The sequence below is a fragment of the Coturnix japonica genome, chromosome 2 (assembly GCF_054131305.1).
Source record: "Coturnix japonica strain WE chromosome 2, WE-NBRP24, whole genome shotgun sequence".
In the NCBI taxonomy this organism is placed as follows: domain Eukaryota; kingdom Metazoa; phylum Chordata; class Aves; order Galliformes; family Phasianidae; genus Coturnix; species Coturnix japonica.
The window spans coordinates 121,959,651-121,983,835 of NC_140664.1; the positions used below are offsets into that span (position 1 = coordinate 121,959,651).

A 24,185-nucleotide genomic window follows, 5' to 3' on the forward strand; every position below is an offset into this window, starting at 1 on the left:
GTTGTGTGTCAGGAAGAGCAGTGCTAGCAGGTCAGGAGGTGGTCACCTGCCCTCTCGTAAACTGAAGTGAGACACACCTGGAATGCTGACTCCAGCTCAGAGCTCCCCAGCACAAGAGAGATGTGGACATACGCAGCAATATAGTCAGGAACCAAAACATTGCCTCTAGGCTTGAAGAAGGATAGATAGTCTGAGAGCTGTGCTGGTTCTGACTGGAGAAGGAAAAGGCTCATATAGATCTAGATGTATGAATAGGAAAGAAGTAAAGAAGAGTGAAATTCTTCTCAGTGGCATCCAGGGACAGGACAAGAGTTACCATGCACAAATTGAAATATAAGCAATGCCAATTCAGTGTAAGAAAAAATATTTTTATTGTGATGATGGTCAAGCATTGTGACAGTTTGCCAGAGAGAGTGTGCAAGTCTCTGGCCTTTGAGATACTCAAAAGACAACTTGACATGGCCCCACTCTAGCAGAGCCTGTTCTGAGCAAGGATTTGGACTTGATGCTCTCCAGTGGTGCCTTACGACCTTCACTGCTCTGTGATTCTGTGGATAAACTGAAATAACAATGTAAAGGAACTTTTTAGTAAAGGATTCTGAAGTTAGCATAGGATGGACAGTCGTCATTTGACTTGTTGTCTTTTTTTTTTTAATTCAGAAAAAAAATGTCTGTCTCTCCTCTCATTGGAACTGATGCGATGCCATTTGAGGTAGTTGGGGCAGCTGTGCCTTGTGCTTGCTGGCACTGAACACTTCAGTTTCATCTCATTAGCCCTAGGCAGTCACTTGATCAGATTATAGAAGATCTGGCAAGGAGTTCTGGGTGACCGTGAGCTGGCAGAAGCTTTATTCAGATAGTGCTGTTTAGCTGAGGAAGCCAATCAAAGAAAATGATAACAACTTACTGACAGCCTCTTTTTCTTTTCCCACCTTTTAGTTTATGTAACGTGTGACATGAAGCACTTGAGCAGAATACAAATAGCTGTGTCACTCATTTGCCCTCCAAGAGTTCATTCCTATTCAACCTTTCATGCCAACCATTTCATTTAATTTCAGATAAATACGTATGTCCTTTCATTTACACCACTCCAATATGTTGGAGTAACCGCTTCTAGATATTTGAAAATCAGCCATATTGATAATGACTGACTAAAATTTTAAAATATGTTTTAAAATATTACACTTATACATTTAAATATTAAATTTAAAATACATCTCAGAAGAAATAAAAAATGAGGAGGGTTGATTTGTTTATAGAGCTATTGTTTTCAGTGTTAGAGTATTTGAAAAAATGTCCTTCACTAGCTTGGTAGTATTCTATTTTTTAGTGGTATTTCCTGCTTTCTAGTTACTCTAGCATTAGATTTCTTGTTACACCCTCAAGTTAATATAGCATGGAATTGGTTTTATTTTATTTTTTAAGACAATGTTAAGATTTTTTTTGTTGCAGATTTGCCAAGACTCATTAAATTAGATTGTTGCAGATTTGCCTAAGGCTAAGCTCACCCAGAAAGTGTAAGGATAGCGATAAAATTTGCTGCCTGACTAGGCATCATTTTTTCTTTATATGTAGTAATCACTGCTAGAAAATCACAAATGTGGTAATGAGAGAGACAATCGTTTGCAAAATAAAGTAAAATCCAGAATGTGTGTTGAAGTAAATTTAACATGGAATGTATATAGTTTACTTCTGTGTTCACTGCATTGTATAATGGGAATTGTAAACAAAGTCATATTTTGCAGAACATAAAATTTTATTGAGTTTCAATTAGGGATCAGTTTGACCGTGTGCCCCTTTTATTCCTGTAGTTCCAAATAATTATTTACTATTTAATAAATAGCACAATTATTTATTAAACCCTCTCCCACCCCTCCATAAAAGGCCTCACTGAGGAGAAAAAAAATAAATTGTCTGAACTACGGCCATGACAAAGTCTGGGAGTAGGTAACAGAGAAACAATGAAAGGTATTTCTGTGTGGAGTGTAGAGATTTCTTGGTCAGATTATGAAATCTTTAATTTTGAGTATAGATGCACATCAATTGGAGCAAGGGTTGATACTGGTTTCTAAGAGTTGCTTGTGTTTGCTTTGGGTGGTTGTGATGAGTTTTAGAGTTAGAAACGTAGATACATTTATCTACTTCAGAAGCAGCTCGATCTTTTAAAATAACTGCTGCTTTCCCATATCATTTGCCTCAATATGGCAAGAAAAACATACATGAAACTAGTATTATTGGTGATTTCCAAAGAAATGTCACAAAAAAAATTTAAAAATAAAATATGGCAGTTATGTATGGTTTTCATACTGCTGTTAATTTCAATATGGATCTCCTAGAACAGAGGAAAGCAGCCATTAGAATACAGATGACTGACTGTTACATCTACATGTATATAAGTGCTGCATTATTCTGTCTAGCTTTATTTCATCAGTTATTTTGAACAAGTTATTCTTTTTTTATTCTTTTTTTTTCTTTATGACAGCATTCATTATATACCTTCTTCCCACTGTTTGTCGTTACTGCTATATTACTAATGAGTTTGTCAGTTGTTCTGAGCATTCCTGATTTGAAGAGATGCGTGGTCTGCATTGCTTGTTGGACTGATACTCTGCTTTTAGACTGTTAAGAGGGTGCTTCTGTGTGACTTGATGAACCACTAATTTCTGTCTTCCTGCTAAAAGTAATAAATTACCTATCTGTCTTCTTGGTAGGATGAAAAATAAAGGTAACTTAGATTTAGCTACATAGATTAGGTCCCTACATCCACTATTTCCTGTTTTTAATTATATTACTCTGATTTTATTTTTTTTTTAAGATGCCGAGAGCATCTGCAGATCTAGCTGAGATGATTTATCAGCCGTACATCTTCACTAACAGTTGTGGCTTTACACCAAAGCTCACTGGGCTTGGAGAAACCAGTCAGCCCACTGGTGAATGTTTTGGGGTGGTATGGGGGATTGGATTGGTGGAAAAGAGTGAGATTTGAAATCTCTGTATTCATTTCTGTCCCCGCAGACACACAGATGCTTTGAACTGATTCTTATTTATTTTTGAAGAGGAAAAAAGAAAGAAAGAAAAAATAAACTTGAAATCGGCTGGCATTTAGTATCTAAATTGAGTTTTAGCTGCCAGACTTGTAAACGTTGACTTTTTTAGTTAATTATTTCAGCACAGAGCCAGAGGACTTCCTTCTCATTGGGGCAGATCTTCATTATGTTCTACTGAAAGAAAGCTCCTGGCTGTTCAGCTGGTTTAGGTTCCCGGTGCCATTTTTCTTCCTTGTTATACCTAATTTTTTTCCCCTTTGGAATTTAATAATAAATTCGAGCAGGAAATTAAGAGGAAAAACATGTGCCTCTGAAATTCAATATATTGGACCCCTTTTTAAATGCTCTTTTAAGTTATTTTAATTGTGCATCCTATCTTCCAGCAAAGTGTAAGTGCTGAAAGAGTTAAGTTTTTGTCAGGGTTAAGAAAGAAAGAAAAGGAAAGAAAAGAAAAAAGAAATAGTAGGTGAATCATGTATTTGTTTGACCGGAGATGTTCAGTTCTGGAGACATTTGAGACAGTGCTCTCAGAGCACTGCCATAAAGTACTGAAGGATTTAATTTTAAGATATAATACAGCTATTAAACCTATTATGTTAATACTGGAATATTCAGTCTCTCCAAGAAGAAGAGTTATGCCTGCCTAAATGATGACCTGTGATCATAAACAGGTTAATTTAATATGACCTGATTTCAGATGTGTTCCCTGATTGCTTTAAGGGTAACTGTTTTTTATGATTTTTATCTTTTCAAAAACACTATCCATAAATCTTAATTACCGAAGTATTTAATTATGTCTGTCAGTGTTTCAGGAAAAACAGATGAGGGAGGTGTGTTAATCCCACAGTCTAAGCATAGTACGTATATATTCTGAGTTTTGTGCCCTCTCAAGTTCTTCCTGCCACAGCATCAGCTTGTGCTGTGAGCCAGGTAGTAAGGCCACTCGGCAGCCGTGCCGACGATTCGTGTGAAACACGTACTGCCAGACAGAGCATCTGACTGTTTGGAGGCTGGTTCTGTAGTCCTGAGGATCCAGGGTGAATTCAAGTCTAGACTCCGTCATTTTTTCAGGCTGTTGAGAAGGGATAAATAACAAATTGGATATGCCCAGGATAGAACAGAGGTAACAGTGAAACAAGGATGCTCCTGCTACACTGTGCTCTGGGAAGGAAGCTGTAAGAGCAGCAGCAACAAGAACAGCAGCAGCAGCAGCAGGAGCGCCTTCGGAGAGCCGGGTGTTGCAGCACTCTGAGATCCAAGGACTCTGCTACGCCTGTCTTGCCTAAGTTCAGAATGGTTGGTACAAACCTTATGCCACGTGTTATGAAAGGTGTGTACGAATATGGGATTTCCACTGTAATAACTGCATGCTGAGGAAATAAAGACGTGCTTCTGGGTTGTTGTTGTTGTAGCTTTTTCTGCTTTTATTATTATTATTATTATTATTTAATCATCTTAAAAAGAAGAGATTGATATACTGAGAGTAAGTAACTTTCATCCATCTTCGAGATAAACTAGAAGGACAGCTCAAGAGCTGGAGGGTGACTGCCTGCAGGCTTTTCTACCTGTTTTCTTTCACCTGGGGCTTTAAAGTGAGGAGAGATGGACAGTGTCTCAGAGGAGACAGGGATGCCTGGAGCTTGGTGAAGCCACACACTGACTGCTGCCTGCTGTCCTCTTCATGCAGTGCTGTGGGCTGGTGCACCGACGGCGAGTACGGGTTTCCTATGTAAGTTTCCATTTGTATTTGTATAATGCTAACTTGTATGTTCAACTCGTAATATATTAGATGGTACAGTATGGCTCAGTCAGATATTTTTATATATATCTTAGCCACCAGCCAGAGTGCTAAGCATCTGTGAAATAAGTTTTTACAGCACGGAGACAAAAAGATCATTTTTACAAGTGGGAGTATCATCTATTTTTTCAGAAGTTATTCATACCGTGGATGTATTTCATGTCAGAGTAACTTACAGTGTTAAAAGATTGTAATTCTAACTCTTCAGAATTTTTTTTTGTTTAGTTGTGTGGTGTTTTTTCTTGGTAATAGCTGTGTACGTAGAGTCATTAGAGTAGGTCATCTATGTTTACCCATATATAACAACTGAAAATCAATATAACATAGGCTGGCACAGTAATTGCATAAAAGACTGTGTATAACGTAAAAATCCTCTTGTGAGGCAGTTCTTTTTAAAAAGAGCAGTAGCAGAGTGACAAAGATATGGCCTGATGGTCTGCATGGTTTATTTGCTTTCCAGAACAGGGTATTTCAATACTCTGATATGATAAGACTGCTCTGTATTGCAAAATGGCTGTCTCTAATAAATTCCACAAGGAGGGACAGCGCCAAAGCTTAAGTATTAGTAATGAAAAAGATTGGCTGTTAGCTGAAATATGCCTGAACCATAGTCAGCTGGCGTGATAATCTCCTAAGTAATTCATTTATGTTTTAACATTCCTTTTCTGTTCTGCTATTCAGTTGTCAGATAGGTGTGATAAGAAACAGGAGGTTAAAGTGATGTGGCTAAGCTGCAAATTGAGATTGCTGAGTATTTGCAACATGCAGCTTGTTGCACAAGAAAAGAGCATATATATATGGAGGAATAGTTCTGTTTTCTGGAATACCCAGTTCATTTCTCTCTGTCATAGAAAGCTATTGTATAGAATGCAAGGTCATTAATAAGTGAGATCTAAATAAAAATACTAGGGATTGGCAGAAAGAGTAAAATTATTGGGAATGTATCTCTTGTGCTGGAACGTATTACAGAGATGTAAACAATGAGAAAGGTCAGTGAGGCCATAGTGATTTTGCAGAGCTGATTTGACTTTGGATGTGTTTTGTTCCTACTGATGCAACAGTTGATACCTTTGCGTAAAAAGCAGACAGAAGATTGGAGATTCAGATGAGATATTTGGTCACAGGTAAAATGTAAACAGTACAATATTTTGCATAAGTTCAATGTCTAGTCCATTTTAACTAACAATTTGATGTAATATCAAAAGTTGGATCTCTATAGTGATTTTTTTTATATAACTTATATTTGTAGTTACTGCCATCATTAAGAAGAAATTGAAATGTGAATGCATTGGAACCACTTACTTATGGGTTCTCCCATGCTAGTGGAGTTCAGGGCCATGTGAAAACATTGACACCTTGAGAGGCATCACCCAACCTTCTGTTTCTATCTATTACTGTTATTTAGAGGTAGCGCCAACCATTGTGAGTATCATTATTGGGACAGAATATAGTATTTGTGTTTGCAGGCTGAATGCTGATTCATGAACCACATAGGTGTCCACTCAGGTTTAGTCTCAGACTAAACATATTAAACTCCATGGACTCTAAGTGTCACTTTTTGGGTGTTTGAGGGTAAGTGGGGTGAAAGATGCCTAGCAAGTGTCTTGCATAATACTAGTGTTTGTACTTTACTCTGTGATACTTGTGGTACCAAGGGTATTATGCAAATAGACCTCAGGGTGTTCCAAGTGTCTTTAGCATCAGTTCTTACTGGGTACTGAAAGAATCCTTCATCTTGCTTAGGATAAATGGAATGGAGTTTGTCCTTGATCTTTTTGGTCTTTATGTGGAAGATGACCGTGTTCTCAAATTACTTAATTACAAATAAAAGTTCTCTCTGTTGTTTGAATCCTTGATTATCCAAATCCATTATTATTGAATTTTTTTTTTTTGTGCTCCCCATGGCACTGGGCTAATTGAGGTTATCCTGGATGATTCTTTTGGGATGAAAGTACTGAAATTAATGTGAGATAAGATATGACCCTTTTCATTAATGTTTGACTCACTAAGGAGAAAATCAGACTTTTATTCTGGGTTATTAGTTTACAGTTCTTAGGTTGACTATTAATGAGGGTGGAAAGTGATCCAACTTAGTTTTTTGTTTGTTTTTGAAAAGTGGTGTTGATATTGTATTTGTGCATTCAGAAATGTGTGACCAAGTCTACCTATTTTTTTTCAACTAATCCAGCTTTTGCTGATCAAGACCTTTAAAAAAAAAAAGTACAGATTTTAGATATTTTCAATCCCTTTAATGGACTTTTTGGTCAGGAATAGACAAATCACTGCAATTAGTTATGTGGACTCCCATTTGGAAGACCAGCATTCTGGAAGGAGAAGTTGGAAGAGGAGATGGCTATGTTCTTACCTTGCTATGATCCCAGTGTCAGATTAGTGCATATAGATTAGTCCTGTACAAGGCTAAACTTGGAGGCCTGGATGGGACGTATCCATCCTGAACTTCTCTCCAACATTTGCTGCCATTCTATGGCGTGCAGGCAGTACAACATGAACAAGATTAAATTAGTCTCAGGTGTTCTTCCTTCGCTTTCTTGCTCTTTCTTCAGCATAGTTCCTTACACAGCCTGTAGCCAAGAGCTTACAGTCTTTCCGTGCCTGTGCTGTCAGTTTCTCTGTGGTTGAGTGATCAAGTTTGTAGAGGCTGTGATCCGTTTAATTGTCTGTGGCACAATCTGCAGCTCTGAAAAGTAGGGTGTGTAATATGGACATTATGGCTGTGTGTTAGTACTCACATGATGAAATCTGGAGGTAATTCTGAACATCTAAATGGTATTCCTTTTAGATCTGTCTGTGAAATGGAGCCATGCCATTTATCAAATGGAATCCGTTTTAGGTAGGCAAGAGGAGTAGCTCTGTGGAGCTCTACGAGCAGACGATCTTGTCTTCTTTAGGAAAGCAGAGTCAAAAACATTAGTGCTAAATGTAGGTAGCCCAAAAATGTTCTTGCAGCTCTGACTGCTGTCTTGTTACAGAACATCCAAGTGCACTGGAACATGAAGACTGACCAGCGTATTTTTGGTTTCAGACATTAGGTCAACCCACCCATGTGCTGCTGCAACCATCAAAAGCTGTAGTCTGCTGGAAGTCACTCAGAAGTCCTGAGCTGTCTTCAGCTCCCAGCTGTTCTTGCCGCATGTGCATAGGAAACCACCATGAAAGCTGTTCAGATGAGTCCAAGATGCTTCCTGAGTATGCATGTTTTTGAATAGAGCTGCTAGCTGGCCACTAGATTTCTTTCCCTGCCTTGCATACTGTCTTCTTTTACTGCTGTGGACATATTTGCAACCACTGCTATCAATGATGCAACATACCCACTCAGCTGGAAAAAATGCTGATATGGTAACACTGATGGTTGACTATGAACTTTTTATCAATGACAAGTTGAAACATTGATAGGTACTGCTGGAGCACCCAAGACTGGCAAATCCAAATACACTGGACACAGTAGTATACTACAGAACATACCTAGGCTTCTTGGCATTTCAACTGACAAAATGTGTTGCCACTCCTACAGCTGTGCAACAGAGTAGTGAGATGGTGCGAAGGAGGGTCAGCATCTCAGAATATTCTGTATAATCAAGCCCATAGGCTGGACTCCAGTTGGATTATTAGCAGTTGTTAAAAATACTCAGTTTTCCATATTTCTCAGCTCTATGCTTGATTCTTATTTAGAAGTAGTTTGACTTCTAACTGTAGTCATTTGTTCACTTTTTGAAATATCGTTTTTTTTTTTTTTCTGTGTATTTTTTCTTATAGAATTATCAAATAACGTATTTAGCTGAAAGGGCCATTCAGAATAAATGTGGGTCAGTATTTAAAAGATTTTTCTCAGATATGTAACTAATTTGATAAAGGATGTAGATGATGTCTGGAAGCAAGTATTCATTACTACAACTATAATCCTTTCCAAAGAATCATTACAAAATAATATGAAACCAACCAAACAAAACCAAACAACCCTAAAAACTGCATTCCAAAACAATATGAGCTTTATTTAAAGAAGTGAAATTTATGGTATGGCCTGCACTGTGTGTTTTAGTTTAATGTAATTATGGAACTTGGCATAGCTATGTTTGAGATGCTTTTCTAATGGTGGGGACTGTAATTGGAGAGCTTTCTGCCTGCAGCAGTGAGCAGGATGCAGACAGAAGACTCTTTGTACTTTAGACCTCCTGAGGGAATGTTGTCTTTTTATTATTTTTTTTAAGTTTGGACAGGGTTTTCTTTTCTTCTTTCTGTTCCTCTTGGTACTGTAATCTCCTCCATCTATCACCTAATCATGTTTCTCAGCAGATTATTCTTTATCATTGCAGATGATGTTCTTCTCCTCCTTCCTTTTGCTCACTGCTTCCATATCTCTTCTTCATTGCTGAGTTATAGGGTTTTTGGTTTTTTTTCCCCTAGATTTAAATCCTTTTTTTTTTTTTTTTTTTTTTTCCCCCTCTCTACTACCTGCAATTTGTGTTTTGACTTGCAGAAATCTTGCTTCACGTTTGCAAACTCCCTTTCCTTATGTTGATATTAATTCCATTTGTGTGGTTTTGCTTCTTGTTTTTGGCACATGCTGGCCCTATTTCTGTGGCCCTTTGTGCTCCCATACCTTAAGCCCTACCTTCTTTCCATCCCTCTTCTCTATTGCTCTTGTTGCCACTTATAGTAGAAAGGTGTAGTTGTTTTCAAGAAGTTACAGCAGTTATTGAATAACTGTTATTTTTATGAAAATTTTCCTTTGTATTACTCTTCTGTGTGTATGATTGAAATACAAGACTCTGGGAAAGAAGAAAGAACAGAGAAATTGTGGTTTTATGATAATAAAATTCAAAATACTTTTTTTTTTTATTGTTAACATCATATATTCAAGCCTTAAGGTAATTGACCGGCTTAGCAAAACTTGCCCTTTAACTTTTTAGTGTGATTTGACTGTCATTGGAGCTGGATGGGTCTTAGTGATGTAAAACTATCCAGGGCAAAATCTTTGGTTTTGAGAGAAAATGTATATTTCAGATATCCATTGGAAACCCTTTTGCATTTTTTTTTCCACCTAAATTTTGTGATATTTTACATTGGTAATATGGGACAAAAACAATACAATAACAAATCTGGTGTGATATTTAGAGGGAAAATGGCATGAATGACAAGACTGTCTGCCAGTCTTGTAAACTAGCCAAGACACAGGTGGAATTGCACTGTCCAAACTAAAGGGGAATAAGTTGCTCTTATAATTCATCACCCACCTGTTCACTCAGTTGTCTAACAGACACTTATAGTTACATTGTGAAGTATTACCAAAGCCAGAATGTTTCCATTGTAGCTCCAGTTCATTGATGTGAAACTTTACATGTTCCAGTTAATTTGGGTTTTACCTTTTATTTTTTAGGTGGTCATAATTTCTTATTTTTTACACTTGTGGCTGCATTTGTGTAATTGTTCTGTTTCTTTTTCCAGCTTGGAGCTGGACTGTAGAACCTTTGCTTAAAGAAACAAAATACGAATACATTTTCTTGTCCTTTAAATTCTTTCTTCTTGCTGCATTCCCTAGGTACGACCTCTGAATTTAATTTACTGGTGAAAGGAGCTTCTTTTAAAAAAAACTTCTCACATGTGGGAGAATTAAATGGAACATTTATAGCTTATTATGTATTCTGAAGTGAAATTATATAACAATATACCTGGTAGATGAAATATTGTGACAAGAAGGGCCTTCTCTCTTTCATTCTGCATGCAGTATAACTGTACTTGAATAATAGATTAAAAATGTTTAAAACTGCAAGTCAGCAGCAATATCACAGTTTAAAGTATACTGAAATAGAGTATATTTTACCTTTTACTTTACCTTTTACTTTATCCTGTCCTCATCTGTTAAAGATGATTTTGTATTTCCACTATTAATTTTATCACCAACTGCTAAACTGGAATATTATTTTGTTACCCTCCACTAATTTGGATATATAAAAAGTAGTGACATTGTTTGCATTGCTTCTGGCAAGCTCAGACTTCTGAAACCAAGCTGCTTCCCTTATCACCTTTTTCTCCTCTACCAGTGGGCTCCTTGACTTTGTCTTTGCACATAATACTTTGGTGCTAGAGTTTTCTGAAGCTGTATTTCCAGTGTTTGTTTTTTTTTTTTTGTTTTTTTGGGGTTTTTTTTTGTTTTTGTTTTTTTTGTTTTTAAAGCTATGGCTTTATTTTCTGAAACCTATGTGATATTCTAGACAATAAGTTACCAATTTACAGTGAGTCTTACATTTATAGCTGTCTGTACCCTGTAGTTAGTCCCTTAGAGGTAGTAAGTGTGACTCAGGACATGTAAGCTCTGTCTGCAGATCTGTCTGTGATTCATACTGTGACTGGAGATAAACCAGGTAAAAAGGGATTCAAGGTGCTTACTTCCATAAGGCAGTGATTTTTTGAGAAAAGGAGAATCCTGCTACTCAAGTGTGCATATAGAAGTATACAGTTGTATACAAAATCTGAATAAATGACTATTTGTTAAAAATAAACACAATTAATTTAAGAGAATATTGTACCTAAGTACTAACCCATTTTCATCTTTCCTAGCCATACAAAACTTATTTTCAACTCACAGTCTTTCTATCTTCCACTATTTTTCCTGACTCCTATAGTGAGTTTTGCTATTTTCACTCTGTAAATATGTTCTTCTCCTTTATTCTTAGAGGTTTTTTTATATTTTTCTTTAATGCATATCTGTATATATTCTCTCCTGTCTTTTTCCCCATTCTTATTGGGTATAATGTTGTCTTTTACCTTCTGTTTCCTCATTCTCTTGCTCCTTCTTCATGACCAGTGATGGGGTGAAAAAACCAAAAAGTATTCTTGCCAATTTTAATAGATTTTTTTTTTTTTTTTACGAGTTGGCATTCTATAAAAACTTTATGAGACTATGAAGTCATGATAAATTAACTGGCTGTCTTATAATGCTAATTGAGTCACTTGACTTCTCTGAGGACAGATAGCATGAAAGGCATTAAAGACAGTGATCTTTTTACCAAATCAGAATAGCAAGGTGAATAAATTGTGAAAGGGAAATGTGGGAAAAGTAGAAGAAAAAGAAAAGGCTTATAGATTTCAATAGAAAAGGTAAAGATGATGAAATATTGAACACACCAAGGCTGCTTTGACAAGCAGTAACTGTTTTGAAAAAGGTCTTGAAATGGTTCTGATGTGAAGAGGTGTCCCCTTCCAACGGGTATGTTGAAAGAAAAGGTAATTTTCTGTTAGTGAAGGAAGAAGTGGAGAGAATCAGGGTACGTGTGGAACAGGCCATTTAAGACATATGGAAGATTTTGCTTCCTCCTAGAAACTGAAGGAACTTTTCATTTTGTATACATGATAAGGTAACACCAGACCTTGATGTACAGTAAAGAAACTTTATAATTTGTAGACTCTTAAAAAGATTTTGCTAGGGAAGGCAAGATTCAATTAAATTTGACCTAAGAGTCTTTGTTTGGGTTGATTTAAGCATGTAATTTATACCATGGAGAACAGGTTCCTTTTCCAAGGACATTTCTATACATTCCTAATCACACCTACTTTATTTGTGGATGTAGATATTAGCAGGACAGTCTAGGGTATATATATTAACAGTTCTGATCATTCTGACATTGTATTTTTCTGTGCATTCCAACTAAGCAAGCACTGCTGTGAAAAGAAGAAATAATCAACCCAAGTGGTTTGTAGAACTGAGACCCCAAGTAGCAAGCCCTTGTCTGCACTGTAGTGCATCACTAGTCATCAGAGATCGGTGGCTTTTACACATTTTTCCTCTAGATGGAACCACACTGCTGCTTCACTTGGCTGAAATATGGTTTGTTTAACAGCTGTAGGAAATGCTGCAGCAGGCACTTGCAATCCTGCATCTATGTTGAATAGCATATGATGTCTTTGGAACATACAGTTTGCATTAGAGGCATGATGCAAAAAAAAGAATGCTTCTGGGTTTTATGATGCTTCTGGTAAGAAAGATTTTGAAGGTGATATTAGTAAACTTTTTATGGGAATTCTGCCCTAGATGTTCTGCATCTGGCAAAATGCAGTCAGATTCTTCATGCTCTCCCTGGGCTCTGTAAACTCTGTTTCAGAGTTTATAACCAGACTGCTGGCAATTCACCATTATGACATTTTATAACCCTTTATTTTTATGGTCTCATGTGCAGAACTTGGGCTACTATGACAGGCATCTGCTACCTCTATTTTTCATTAGAAATCTCTTGCTTCATTTATTGTTTCTCTATTTCCTTTTTGTTTTGCCAGAAACGATTCCAGTTAAAGTGCCTTTCTTTTTCTCTGCTAATCCTTTTCTTGTAGTTTGTGATTGTGTATTTCTTTGGTAAATTGCATACAGAACTCTTTCAAGATTTCTCTGTTTTAATCTAACTTTGTCATACATGAGCCTATTCAAGTCTTATCTTTCCAGTTTCATATGTGAGGTAAATCCATTACGTAATATTCTCTCCAGTTGTTTTTTATTGGGTTAATTTGGAAGCCCAAGATTTTACTGAAACAGGTATGTTACTATTTCTAAGAAGAGTATTTATGGGCAAGTCGTGACCCACTCTAGGCTGTTATAAAGATTCTGAAAAATAAACTAGTTTGATTAGTTATCTGCCTAATCATATTCAAACAGTAGAGTATTTATTTTGATAAGGAGAATGACTATGCAGTTCTGTAAATCAGGAGGCAATAGATTCAGTTTTAGTGACATAGACAGAAAGGGCTTCAGCAATCAGGGTGGTTACAGAAAGCTTCAGCAAAAAGAGGTGCTCACTGAGGGTTAAAGCCTGATGTTAAGAGATGAAGAAAGGAAAAGTGCAGTAGAGACACAGGAAAATCTGTGGAAAGTTTGTTGGAGAAGGATTATTTATTTATTTATTTATTTATTTTCATTTCCTTCATACACATTTTTAACTGTCGTCTGCTTGAGAAAGGTTTGTTTTCTGTTTGTTTTTATCTGGACCTGGCTTATCTTAGATGTCAGAAAGTGGCTGGGCAATAAGGCATGGCTTACCAGACCTGTCATGAGTCAAATGTCCCAATGTATTCGCTCCATATTTATAGGTATATTCGATTTGTCCAAAATGTCCAGCATGTGCAAATGTCATAAAGTGTGCCATAGGAAAGCTGCTGGGCAGTTGGGTTGTCCCAGATATGGGTTGGAAGCAAGACAATAATGTATGAACATGTCCCCCATGAGTGTGCCACAAAATAGTTGAGAGATATTATGTCTTATACGCATTAAAGAACAACACAAAAGCTCTGTGGATTGAAATAAACATGATACGTGAAAGGAAATATTTTTTTTCTTGTAAGGGAGAAATTTAAAGGAGACAGAATAGAGAAGACAGGAAACCTTTCCAAAACTAGTGACCTCTGACACAGGTCCTTGAAGTACGTTCTGTTCTTTCAGATCTGTCACTCATGGCCAAACATTTACCAGAGTCAAAGGAAATGTCTCCACCTTCATATGCAAAACTTTATCTCACATCCTTGTGTGAGACTCTGTCCCTTTGAGATATGGCATGATTATAGGGGAAAAAGATCTTCGTTTTCCTAGGATGTCATAAAAATAACGAAGGGATGGTGGAGATGTTTTGTGTTAGGGAGGTCATACGTATTGTGGAAAAAAATACATTTAGAGTCCGTGGATGATTAGCAATAGAGAAAAGCCAGTTTGTAACTGTTACACTGGAAAAAAAAAAGTCTGAGAACCATTCAACCAGTAATAAATTAGAATTTTGTAAAACTGCCAAGATCACAGAGACCCAAAGGGATTTCTTGATAAAATGATGCTCATGTGTTCATGCGCCTGTGGGTTGCAGTTAACTTTTGTACTTCTGTGCTTCAAAGTTGAAAGCACTCTAAAGAGGACAAATTAGACTACAAAATAAAACTTGCATTTACAGTCATTTCCTTAGAGATTGTGTTGTTCTTCATGTACGTGGCAAGTTTATGAAGCACTCTCCAAGTCCAAAGTTGTGTGAATCACAAATGGAGTGACAGTAACTTCTGTCTTTGTCATCACTCAAAATGGGAATTTCTGATCTAGAAGGTGGGAAAGTAATTTATTTTATCATGTAAGCCCAGGATTACTTTTTATATCCTTATTTCAACCTAGAAAATTAGATAGAATGTTTTTAATATAAGAATTAGTATAAGAAGCTAATTTATGCACATAAATATGAACTCTTAGCATGATCTCAGTAGATTAACTTTTTCCATTTGAACTTGAGAAATTCTCTAGTGTATTTCTCAAACTGGCTATGTAGGATGTCCTGTTGTTAGTCCTGGAGATTGAAACAAGTGTTGGAGTTGATGTACTTTGTTAAAGTGAATTTTCTGGCATTGCTGACGCTGCCTTTATGCCTGCCATTTCCTGTGAAGGAGAACAGAGACACCTCAGAAGAGTCCCCTAAGGCTGTACCCTTGTGCCTCCTGTCAGCCCTGGTCTGGCATCCCAACCTCACTTAGCAGCACAGACCACCTCAGCCATGCTGGAAGAGAAGACTGAAGCAGCTCTGTCTTTTCTCATAGAGTTTACTTGTGTTTGTGCAGTCTATATAGGCTGCAAATGGAGGAGTCTCTCCTGAGCTAAGGGATAGCTTAAATTTAAGATGTATTGCAGCCACAGTGTTATGCGCTGTGAATGTTGTTGTTTATGTTAAATTATGGGGCTTACAAGAATCTCTCCCAGTTTTTCTTCACATATTTATATTTCCACTTTCCAGAAGCTGTTGGTCCCACTCAGTGCCCTCTCAGCTCAGCAGGTCTCACTCACACCACACACCGCCCAGCAGTCCTGTTACCCACACAGCCAAATTGCTGAGCATCGCTCTGCCATGTGCTGGTCCTGATTACTTTCATCCATCACACTGAGATGTGCTCCTGAGCCAGCTCTGCTAGCAGAACATTCATTTCCATCTGTGAAAGATGATACAATTTGTGGCCTTTTTCCAGTACAATACTTTTGATTATATTGGATTGTGTTTGGCAGCCCAGGAGTATAATATATGTATGTAATACATAAATATTACCTGGACAAACAACTTTATTTAATTAACATTTTTTTCTTTCTCTTTAACCTCAATTCTGTCTTTTCTCTTGAGAGTCTCTCATTATCTTTAATTACAAACATGCTTTTAACCAGGATTAGTTATACTCCTTTGGTGTATTCTGGACAGGCTGCTCATACTGCACTGCTGGCTTCCCTGCTGGTAGGTGCTAAAACATGAGAAGCAGAGGTACAAGTCCATCATATCATTTTGTTTATAGAAAATATAAATAAGGATGATAAAACTGAGGTTTAAAAATGCTGTAAAAAGCAGTATAAACTAGTATCTTCCTTAACACGTTGTCTCCAAATACCAAATACTGTCATCTTTAAGAGAATATTTAGAGCATCTTTGTTCTTAAATCCTCGCCTCCTAGCATGGTGCTTGTTCCTCAGCAATAAGGTATGTTGAATAGATTCTGATTTATACAGGCTTTTCCCTGATTATGTCATCGATTTAAATACACCTCTCTGTGTGTTTAAAATGAAACTCTGTATCAAACATTTGCACACTTCTAGTCATTTTTCTAAATATCACTGATTTTCATTGCCTAATTTTAGCTGTTTGGTAATAAGATAATTTACAGTGCTGTGCAATGAAAACGCAGAAGAAAATCCAATCAGTGCTAGGAAGTCTTGAATTCATCTACTTAACTGATACCAAAAAATCCACCCCAAAATAAGCAATCTGACATCAAATAAATTAAGTATCCCATAATTTTAAAACTTGGGATGTGTAACTGAAGGCTTTATGATCTTAATTATTGCTGTAGTATGCATTGTTTGGATTTTCAGTCAGTGACATCAGTACAAGAAATGGACAAAGACAGAAGCATCAGCTGATGGAAGTATTTAATAGTGTCAAAAATAAAGGTGAAATTAAACTATAGTTTTGTTTCCCCAACCACCTTTATACTCACTTTCTTGGCTTTACTTATATGTATACAATATTACTGTTGCTGTGTTATATAAAATATGTTTAATGTCTCACATTAGCACATTTCTTGTTTTTGTGTGTGCTCTAAAGTAGTCACATTTGAGATGAATAGAAAAGTAAAAGGGAAAACATTCAAGTAATTATGACAGTAAGGCATAAAAAAGAATATTGATCAACTACTCAAGTAAATAATTGCAGTGAAGGCATTTATTTAATGTAAATATACTTCAAGAGATATGCATGCAAAAGGTTTGAGGTAGCAGCTTTCATAGTGCATTCACTGTACTTTTGATTTCTGTATAAAAGTTCTGTGCATCTTGCAGAAAAAAAGTAATTGTTTTTGGAAAAATCATTTCCTTCCTTTGCAGGAAAGCTTGCTTTGGTTTCCCATTGATTACTGATCTATGCTTTCAATAATTTTACTTCGTGTTCTCAAAAATAATTTAGCAACTGACATAATCAGATATTGAATCTGAGTTCTTCAAGTATTTTTCAGTTCTTTCGTTGTTAATTATATGCAATAATTCCAAATACCACTGAAATATTACATTTACATATTGTTTGAATTTTCCCTTGCCGTGAGCATGTAATTAATTTTCTTCTTATAAATATCCAATGTGAACTTTTCAGTGACCTCTTTTAATCTCTTATTTGTATTTTTCTGCATTGTTATGAAACCTCTATATCTCTTCTTTGTACTGTTAGTAATAGATACATGGAAGAAAGTTTGTTGAGGGCTGATGTAACTTACAGCCAACCCCTGGAAGTAGGTGCTGTGCATTATTAGCATCCACAGAATTTCTTCCTCCTCTGAGAAGTACAATGCCTGAGTCAACTGCAATGTCTCAGGTAATATATTTTAAACATGCAAATGATGGCTGTATCTTCATGATAACTGCAGATTAGTTATTTTTACGACAAATTTTGAGTTCTCAGCATTTTGCTTCGTTTTATAGCTTTGTGGTTAGAGGAATTCTGGCTATTTGTAAACTCACCACATTTTCTTCTCTGCCTTATTGGCTGTACCACCATACTGGCAGCCTTATCACCTTACTACCTGACTTCTCCTGACTTCCCATGCACATTGGCTCTGAAGTTGCATGATATGGAAGCTTTCTAGGGAGCTGAGCCATGCAGTCACAGGCCACACTTGATGCAGAGCAGGAGATGGCCATCAAGGCCTAGAGCCTCTGGAATCAGCAGCAGGAGCAGAGACCTGCATCTGAGCATCAGTGTTCTGTTATCAGCAAACAGAAGACCACTGCCTTGTGTTTTTGAGGCCTATGTAAAATTTAACGTGTGGTATTTGTTAGCCGATGGCATGAGTTTCTGTTACACTTGTGAAAGTTGTTCTTTAATGATTTTCACTAAGCATTGAAGTCTTTTACAGTTTCATCTAATTGCTTCACAAACTTTGATGAGCAAATTAACAACATTTATTTGCGAGGTTATGTCGTTAATTTCTGTTTTATATCTGCAGAGCAGGTGTCATTTCTAGTGCCTGCTAGGTTTGAGGAGCCAAACTGGAATGTGTTTTGCCAGTGGGCACCTGTTCCAGGCAGCTCTACACTGGGGGCAGTTAAGTTAGGCCCAATAAGCTTGTTTCAATCAGAATCTTTCCATGCATTCATATGATTGTTTTTTTGTTTGTTTGTTTGCTTGTTTTCTTCTGTTTTTAAATTCTATAGAATAAGCAAATAAAAAGAAACAACTACTGCATTAAATTAAAATATTTGGTTTAGGAAATCAGTTGATGGAATGCTGATATATCTTAGATCTATCTCCAAACTGCGATGCGGTACAGAGAACCACATTCTGATTTTCTTAATGTAAGAGCTACATACATATCTAGACGGCTGACACTTAGAAAAAAGGATACAGTCTTTTTGATAGGAGGCTGTGGCTCCTTTAGATGCTGAAGCAGAAGCACAGTGAGTGAGTGTCGGACAGACAGAGGGAGGAAGGATTGATAATGAACTTATGTGGAATATATCTGTCATTCTGGATTTAATATTCGGCAGAGTTCATCAGGTGAGGACCTTCTGTTTTCTGCCATGAGATTCGTGTCCTCAGGCAAAAAAGCTGTAATTAAAGATTCCACCACGGATCCTACAACAGGGCTAATTTCTGGACTTTCCAGTCATGTCAACATTTACATTTTCAACCTCTGTGCCAGTAAATTTGTTATTTTTCAAGTAGGAATTTTAATGCACTCAGATGACATTAAATTAACTGCTTTACATAAAGTTCAATATTTCTGAAGCCTTCTGTTTTGGAATAAATTTAGTTCATTTTACTTGAGCACTTGTCTGACAAGCCATCAGCAGCTGCGGCTTTAAAATTTTGTGCATTGAGCTCATATTAAGGAGGGGAAAACTCAAATGCCAGATGTTTTCCAGTTTGTTTGTATGAGATGAAGTTTATTTAATAGGAGAGTAAATAGGGTCAGGCCTAATTAGTTGCTTATTCTGTTATACTGGTGACAGGGAAGCTTTGAGTAGAAGGTATATTGTGTCCTCTGACTCTTGGGATGGATTAAAGGCATCAGTTTCTCTATGAAATATATTATTTTTCTTTAATATGTCCAGACATGATGCATTTGAAACAGAACTGCTTCTAATAACTGCTCAGTGTCTCACTGGGAATCTTTCTTGCACTTTTAAGTGTTTCACTATGGAAAGTTACCACAGTGCAATAAGGATGTAAATCCACTCCTTTATTTTCTCAGTCCAATTATAAGAATTTGACCCTCTGGATGCTGACTGGAGGCCATTGTCCGGCTTCATTTCAGTGAAACTATCACTAGTATCATTACAGTGAAGCTATGTATTCATCTCACACAAGGAATTTATATTTTACTAGAAGTCTATTCCAGTGATGTTGAGAGAAACTGCAGATGCCCAGAGCACAGGGTTGTTCAAAAAATCTGTGCTCCTTTGTCTTTGTTGAGGAACACATAGTAGATTATAAATGTTTTAACAGAAATGAATGAGTAAAAATACAATGGACTTCACTGACACTGAAATAAAATCATCCTGCACTTCAGCACATGCCTCTGCCAGACACAGAAGCAGAGCCTGAGAAGCAGCCCATGATGAGGTGTCACTGGTGGGTGGGAGGCACCACTAATCAGGGAGCAGTGCCAGTGTGTTCAACATCAGTTTCTTTTTTATTTTTTTGAGAAAATTTTACGTCACAGGCTTTGACTGATCCCATTTTGTGCTTAGAAAACTATTGTTTGTGTGTTGCAGTCTTTGGCTAATTCTATTTTAATTTTTTTTTCTTTGTTTCAAGGCACAGGCCTTTATTAGGCTAAAAGTCCAGAGGACTTTTTTTCTGCCTTTCAGTGATAGTTTTTAAAATGTATGGTTTCTTTTCAAGATATACTTTGTTTCTGGATAAAGAGAGAAAATATCAGCACTGACCACTTCTGTGGTTAAGAGTGGATGTGAAGTATTTCCTCTGAGCGGTTTCAGCCAGCTTTGGCATGTCAGATGTTTGACTGATCCTTCTGGTGATGCAGCAGCTTGTCCAGACAAGGGAAAGTCATTGCAGGGAAGTGCATAAATCCTGAGCGTCTGTTTGTCGTTGTGCATCTGTTAACATTGTGTATCATGATGGATTGGTTCATGGTCTGCTTGCAAGCATTTCTGTGGTCAGCATTAACAGCAAAGGGGATAATAGAAAATTTGATATGTAGTTCATTTAAAGATGAATCCAAGAAGAAAGTGTCTTACTGTTGGAAATCAATGCCAGAGATGTTCTAAGACCACATAAAGTTATTCCATATGCCATATGAGAAAACAGTTATAAGATTTTGGATAATCTGTATCCCAGAAATGTTGCATTGTTTAACAAAATATATACAGGTATGCATATACCTGCACATGTGTCTTCTAATTCTTCTATCTAGTTTGGGTTCTGCAATTAATAGTTAGAAATTTGCAATTAGTAGCAAGAAGGATGCGTATGAACTTGATGTCAGATGTATCTATATAGTTTTCACTGAAACATTTGAAATGCGTACAGCTCACATACTGTCTACTTACTAATTAAGGATAATTGAGACATATTAGGGCATGATTCTATGAATTTTGAGCTATAAAACCAGCTCTGCAGTTCACTGGAGGAAACAAGCTCAATCTACTGTTTTCTATCATAATCTTTCCTGGAATGCGCATTTTCCCATGCTTTATGCAATCTGTCGTGATGTGAGGCAGCCAACATATAGCATAGTGTTTCAAAAAACTTTTCTGTAAGATCCAAGGTTGTAAGCTTTTCTATATCTCGTTATCTTTGAAAGGCTACAAATGTTTTTCCCAAATATAGTCAACACTCAATAGCTGCATTCTTTGCAGTGTTCTCTTTAGTTTTTCCTTTTGGGGAGGGGGGGTGGGGGAGGGAGGGAAGAGGGGGAAATGCAGGGAGAGGGGGAGGGGGATGTGCTCGGGAGGATAATGGAATTTCAGTTTCCTTAACTATATTATAGTATTTCAGTTATTTCAGTTTCCTTAGCTATAGAAGATTTTTTGCCTGTTGGATTATACCTGGACATCTGCAATAGAAAAATTAAGTTCCTCTCAATAAAAAAAAAAAACCCAAAAACACCAACAACTGTTAAACTGTCCAATAGTTCATAGTGTTTCAGATAGGTGACTCTGCCTCCTGAGCTTTTATTTCTTTGATAGAAATCAAGGTCTCTAGATTCCTCTAGTTAAAGCTGCTGATGAGCCAAGTGGTGGATAGTGGTTTAGCTCCAGGTGTGTGGATGGACTTTTTTTAAAAAGGAGGGATCTATAATAGAAGTGTGCATATGAGCATTTGTTCTATCATATGCAAACCAGAATGTACCAACCTTGTTCCACTTACCTTCAGTATGAGCAACAAATCTGTAGAAGACCATAATTGCAGGAGAGATTCAAGCTGGACATTAGGAAGTATTACTTCTCAGAAAGGGTGGTCAGGCGCTGAAATGGACTGCCCAGGGAGGTGGTGGAGTCACGGACCCTGGAGGTGTTCAAAGAATGTTTGGATGTTGTGTTGAGGGACATGGTCTTGTAAGAACTGTTGGTGATGAGTGGATGGTTGGACTGGATGATCTTGTAGGTCTTTTCCAACCTTGGTGATTCTGTCATTCTGTGATTCTATAATCATTTTGAAATGCAATGATTTACTGGAAAACATGTTTGCTTTTGTTTCTGCCCAGTCAATTTAAACAGTTTTTAGGCTTCTTTTAACAAAAGAAAAGGTTTATGCTGTATGCTGTCATCTTTGGGAGACCTTAATAACACTTGCATGGTCCCAAATAATAGACAGCTCACAAATTTAATTTGTGGAATCATAGGCTCATTGCATTTATATGAGTGCATTAAATGACAAGTACAAACTGACAGATGATGCTTGGAGCATAATCTAGGTCTGTATCATGAGTAAATAATAATATTAAGTTAGTAATTAGGAAGTCCTAGAAAAATGGTATGTTAGAATGCAAACTGCACCTGTGTGTGACACTCATGGTATCAGACAAACTTGGTCCTTTTTTTCTTTCATCATCTCACCCCCTTACTCATTCTGTTCCATGAATTACCTTTCATATTTTATGTTTTGTTTAATACTTTTCATGATTCCCTACTGTAGTAAGACCATAATTTTGTAGTACATGCCTCCTTTTGTAGCCTGTATTCATATTTAAATAATTGGATACATGTATATAAATCTGGCTCAGGCAAGTCACTTTCTCATGTAGTTAGGATACAAATAGGAAGAGCACGTTTGAATTGCAGTGTCTGTGAGTTGTGTAGATACCAGCAGTGAGGTTTTGCAGACCCCATCCCATGAAGAGATGGTGCCTCTCATTTGGTGCTCAGACACCACACAGCTGCTCTTGCTGGAGTCCTATCCCCATTCGTGCAGCAGTGCCTGTGTACACAGCACTTCAGGTACCTAACATTGCTCTCCTACTCTGCCTGATGAATCCATGAGACCCCAGTGAACTCAGCCATATGGAAATAGTTTGCAACATACCCCTATAAGTTCATGCAGCTATTAAAGCAAAGCAGAATTGCTTTTCTCCTTTTTCTCTTTTTTCCCTCTCTGTAAATATGATGCAGTCTGCCTTATTTTTGCTGCACCAATTCTCTTAGATTGGACTGTTCCAAGTGCTCTGATCCTATGCAGCGAAGCATAAGCATTTTGCAAATGGTGCTGGCCCGTGCCAAGTGAGAAGGCAGAGGTCCTCCTGTATAATCCGATTTCAATCAACTCACTCTAATCACTACTGATAGCTGCAAAATTTAGCCTCGATCCGCTCTGGTAATCTAGATTGACAGGAGGTAAAAGTAAAGGGACAGAAGGGCAGAGGAACAAAGAGAAGGAGCAGGGAGGGTGAATTTCTGCTGTGCGCAGGCTCCCAGGACACCAGGCTGGTTGTGGCACTGGGCTGAGGTGTGGGGACAACAACGTGCCTGTGTGAGGCAAACCCCATCCTGCACCACAGCCTGCACTGCCTGCAGCGTGACACAGATCCCAGCTGGGGTTGTCTGCTCAGAAATTGTGAGGCATCTATTCAAATAGCAGTCCAGTGGCTCTAGTGGGCTCTTCGGTGTCCTCTGAACACACGTGGCTCCCAGCAGTGGGCTGAGTTCTCCTCCAGGCACCTGCCCTGGGCTCTTGGGAAGCGTGGTGAGCAGCCAGCACTGCAAGGAGGAGGTGGCTCCAAGACTGGGTCCTTTTGAATTTTGCTTTTAAATTTTTCCACAAGGAGAGCCAACTTTGGGTTTCATGGATATACAGAAATATAGTGAGCTTCTGCTGAAGACAGACATTCTGCGAAGATTTGCTTCTGTTTGACTGGATTGCACATCAGGAAGAAAAAATGACTTTTTTTCTCGTTACCTGACCACATGCTCTGTGTGCCTGTGTCAGCCAGGCACAGGGACTGCACTCGCGGTGGGACAGAGGCACTGGGACTCGCCCTCCATCCTGCTGTCCATGCTGGTGGGGCTGCTCCTGGTCATCTCAGCCTCGCATGTTGCCATGCTAAAGACACCCAAGGCAAAAAATGTGTCCTGGGTAAGTACAGAGGGATGAGCAGAGGTTGTCCTTATGTATGTAACTTTCTATATACTTGAAGAAAAATATGCTTCTCTCCTAATCCCTCTGTGTCCGAGTATGAACTTGTATAGCAGAGTGATTATCAGTTGAAAGACTGATGTGTCTTTCAGGATACAATATGAAGTCTTAAGAGTAAGTTTTAAAGGTTCTGGGAGGGAGAATCCCTGATTTTAGCTATGTTTCATTTTCTGATTTTGTGTATTTCAG

The 24,185-nt window shown here is 37.6% G+C and overlaps 1 protein-coding gene across 11 annotated transcripts in view; it reads left to right on the forward strand.

The window, feature by feature from the left end:
• CACNB2 (calcium voltage-gated channel auxiliary subunit beta 2) overlaps positions 1-24,185 on the forward strand; it is a 220,394-nt gene that overhangs the window by 59,138 nt on the left and 137,071 nt on the right. For 3 of the 11 annotated variants that reach the window (XM_085538675.1, XM_032443075.2, XM_085538674.1), the window contains exon 1: positions 3,993-4,776. The exons of 6 other annotated variants lie outside the window; for them this stretch is intronic. In XM_085538675.1, coding sequence (XP_085394801.1) covers positions 4,729-4,776 — 48 coding nt within the window. In that variant the 5' untranslated portion in view covers positions 3,993-4,728. Of the gene's footprint in view, positions 1-3,992; positions 4,777-23,428; positions 23,937-24,185 lie in introns of those variants that run through there. 2 more of the 11 variants (XM_085538670.1, XM_085538669.1) reach the window with 2 other exon arrangements.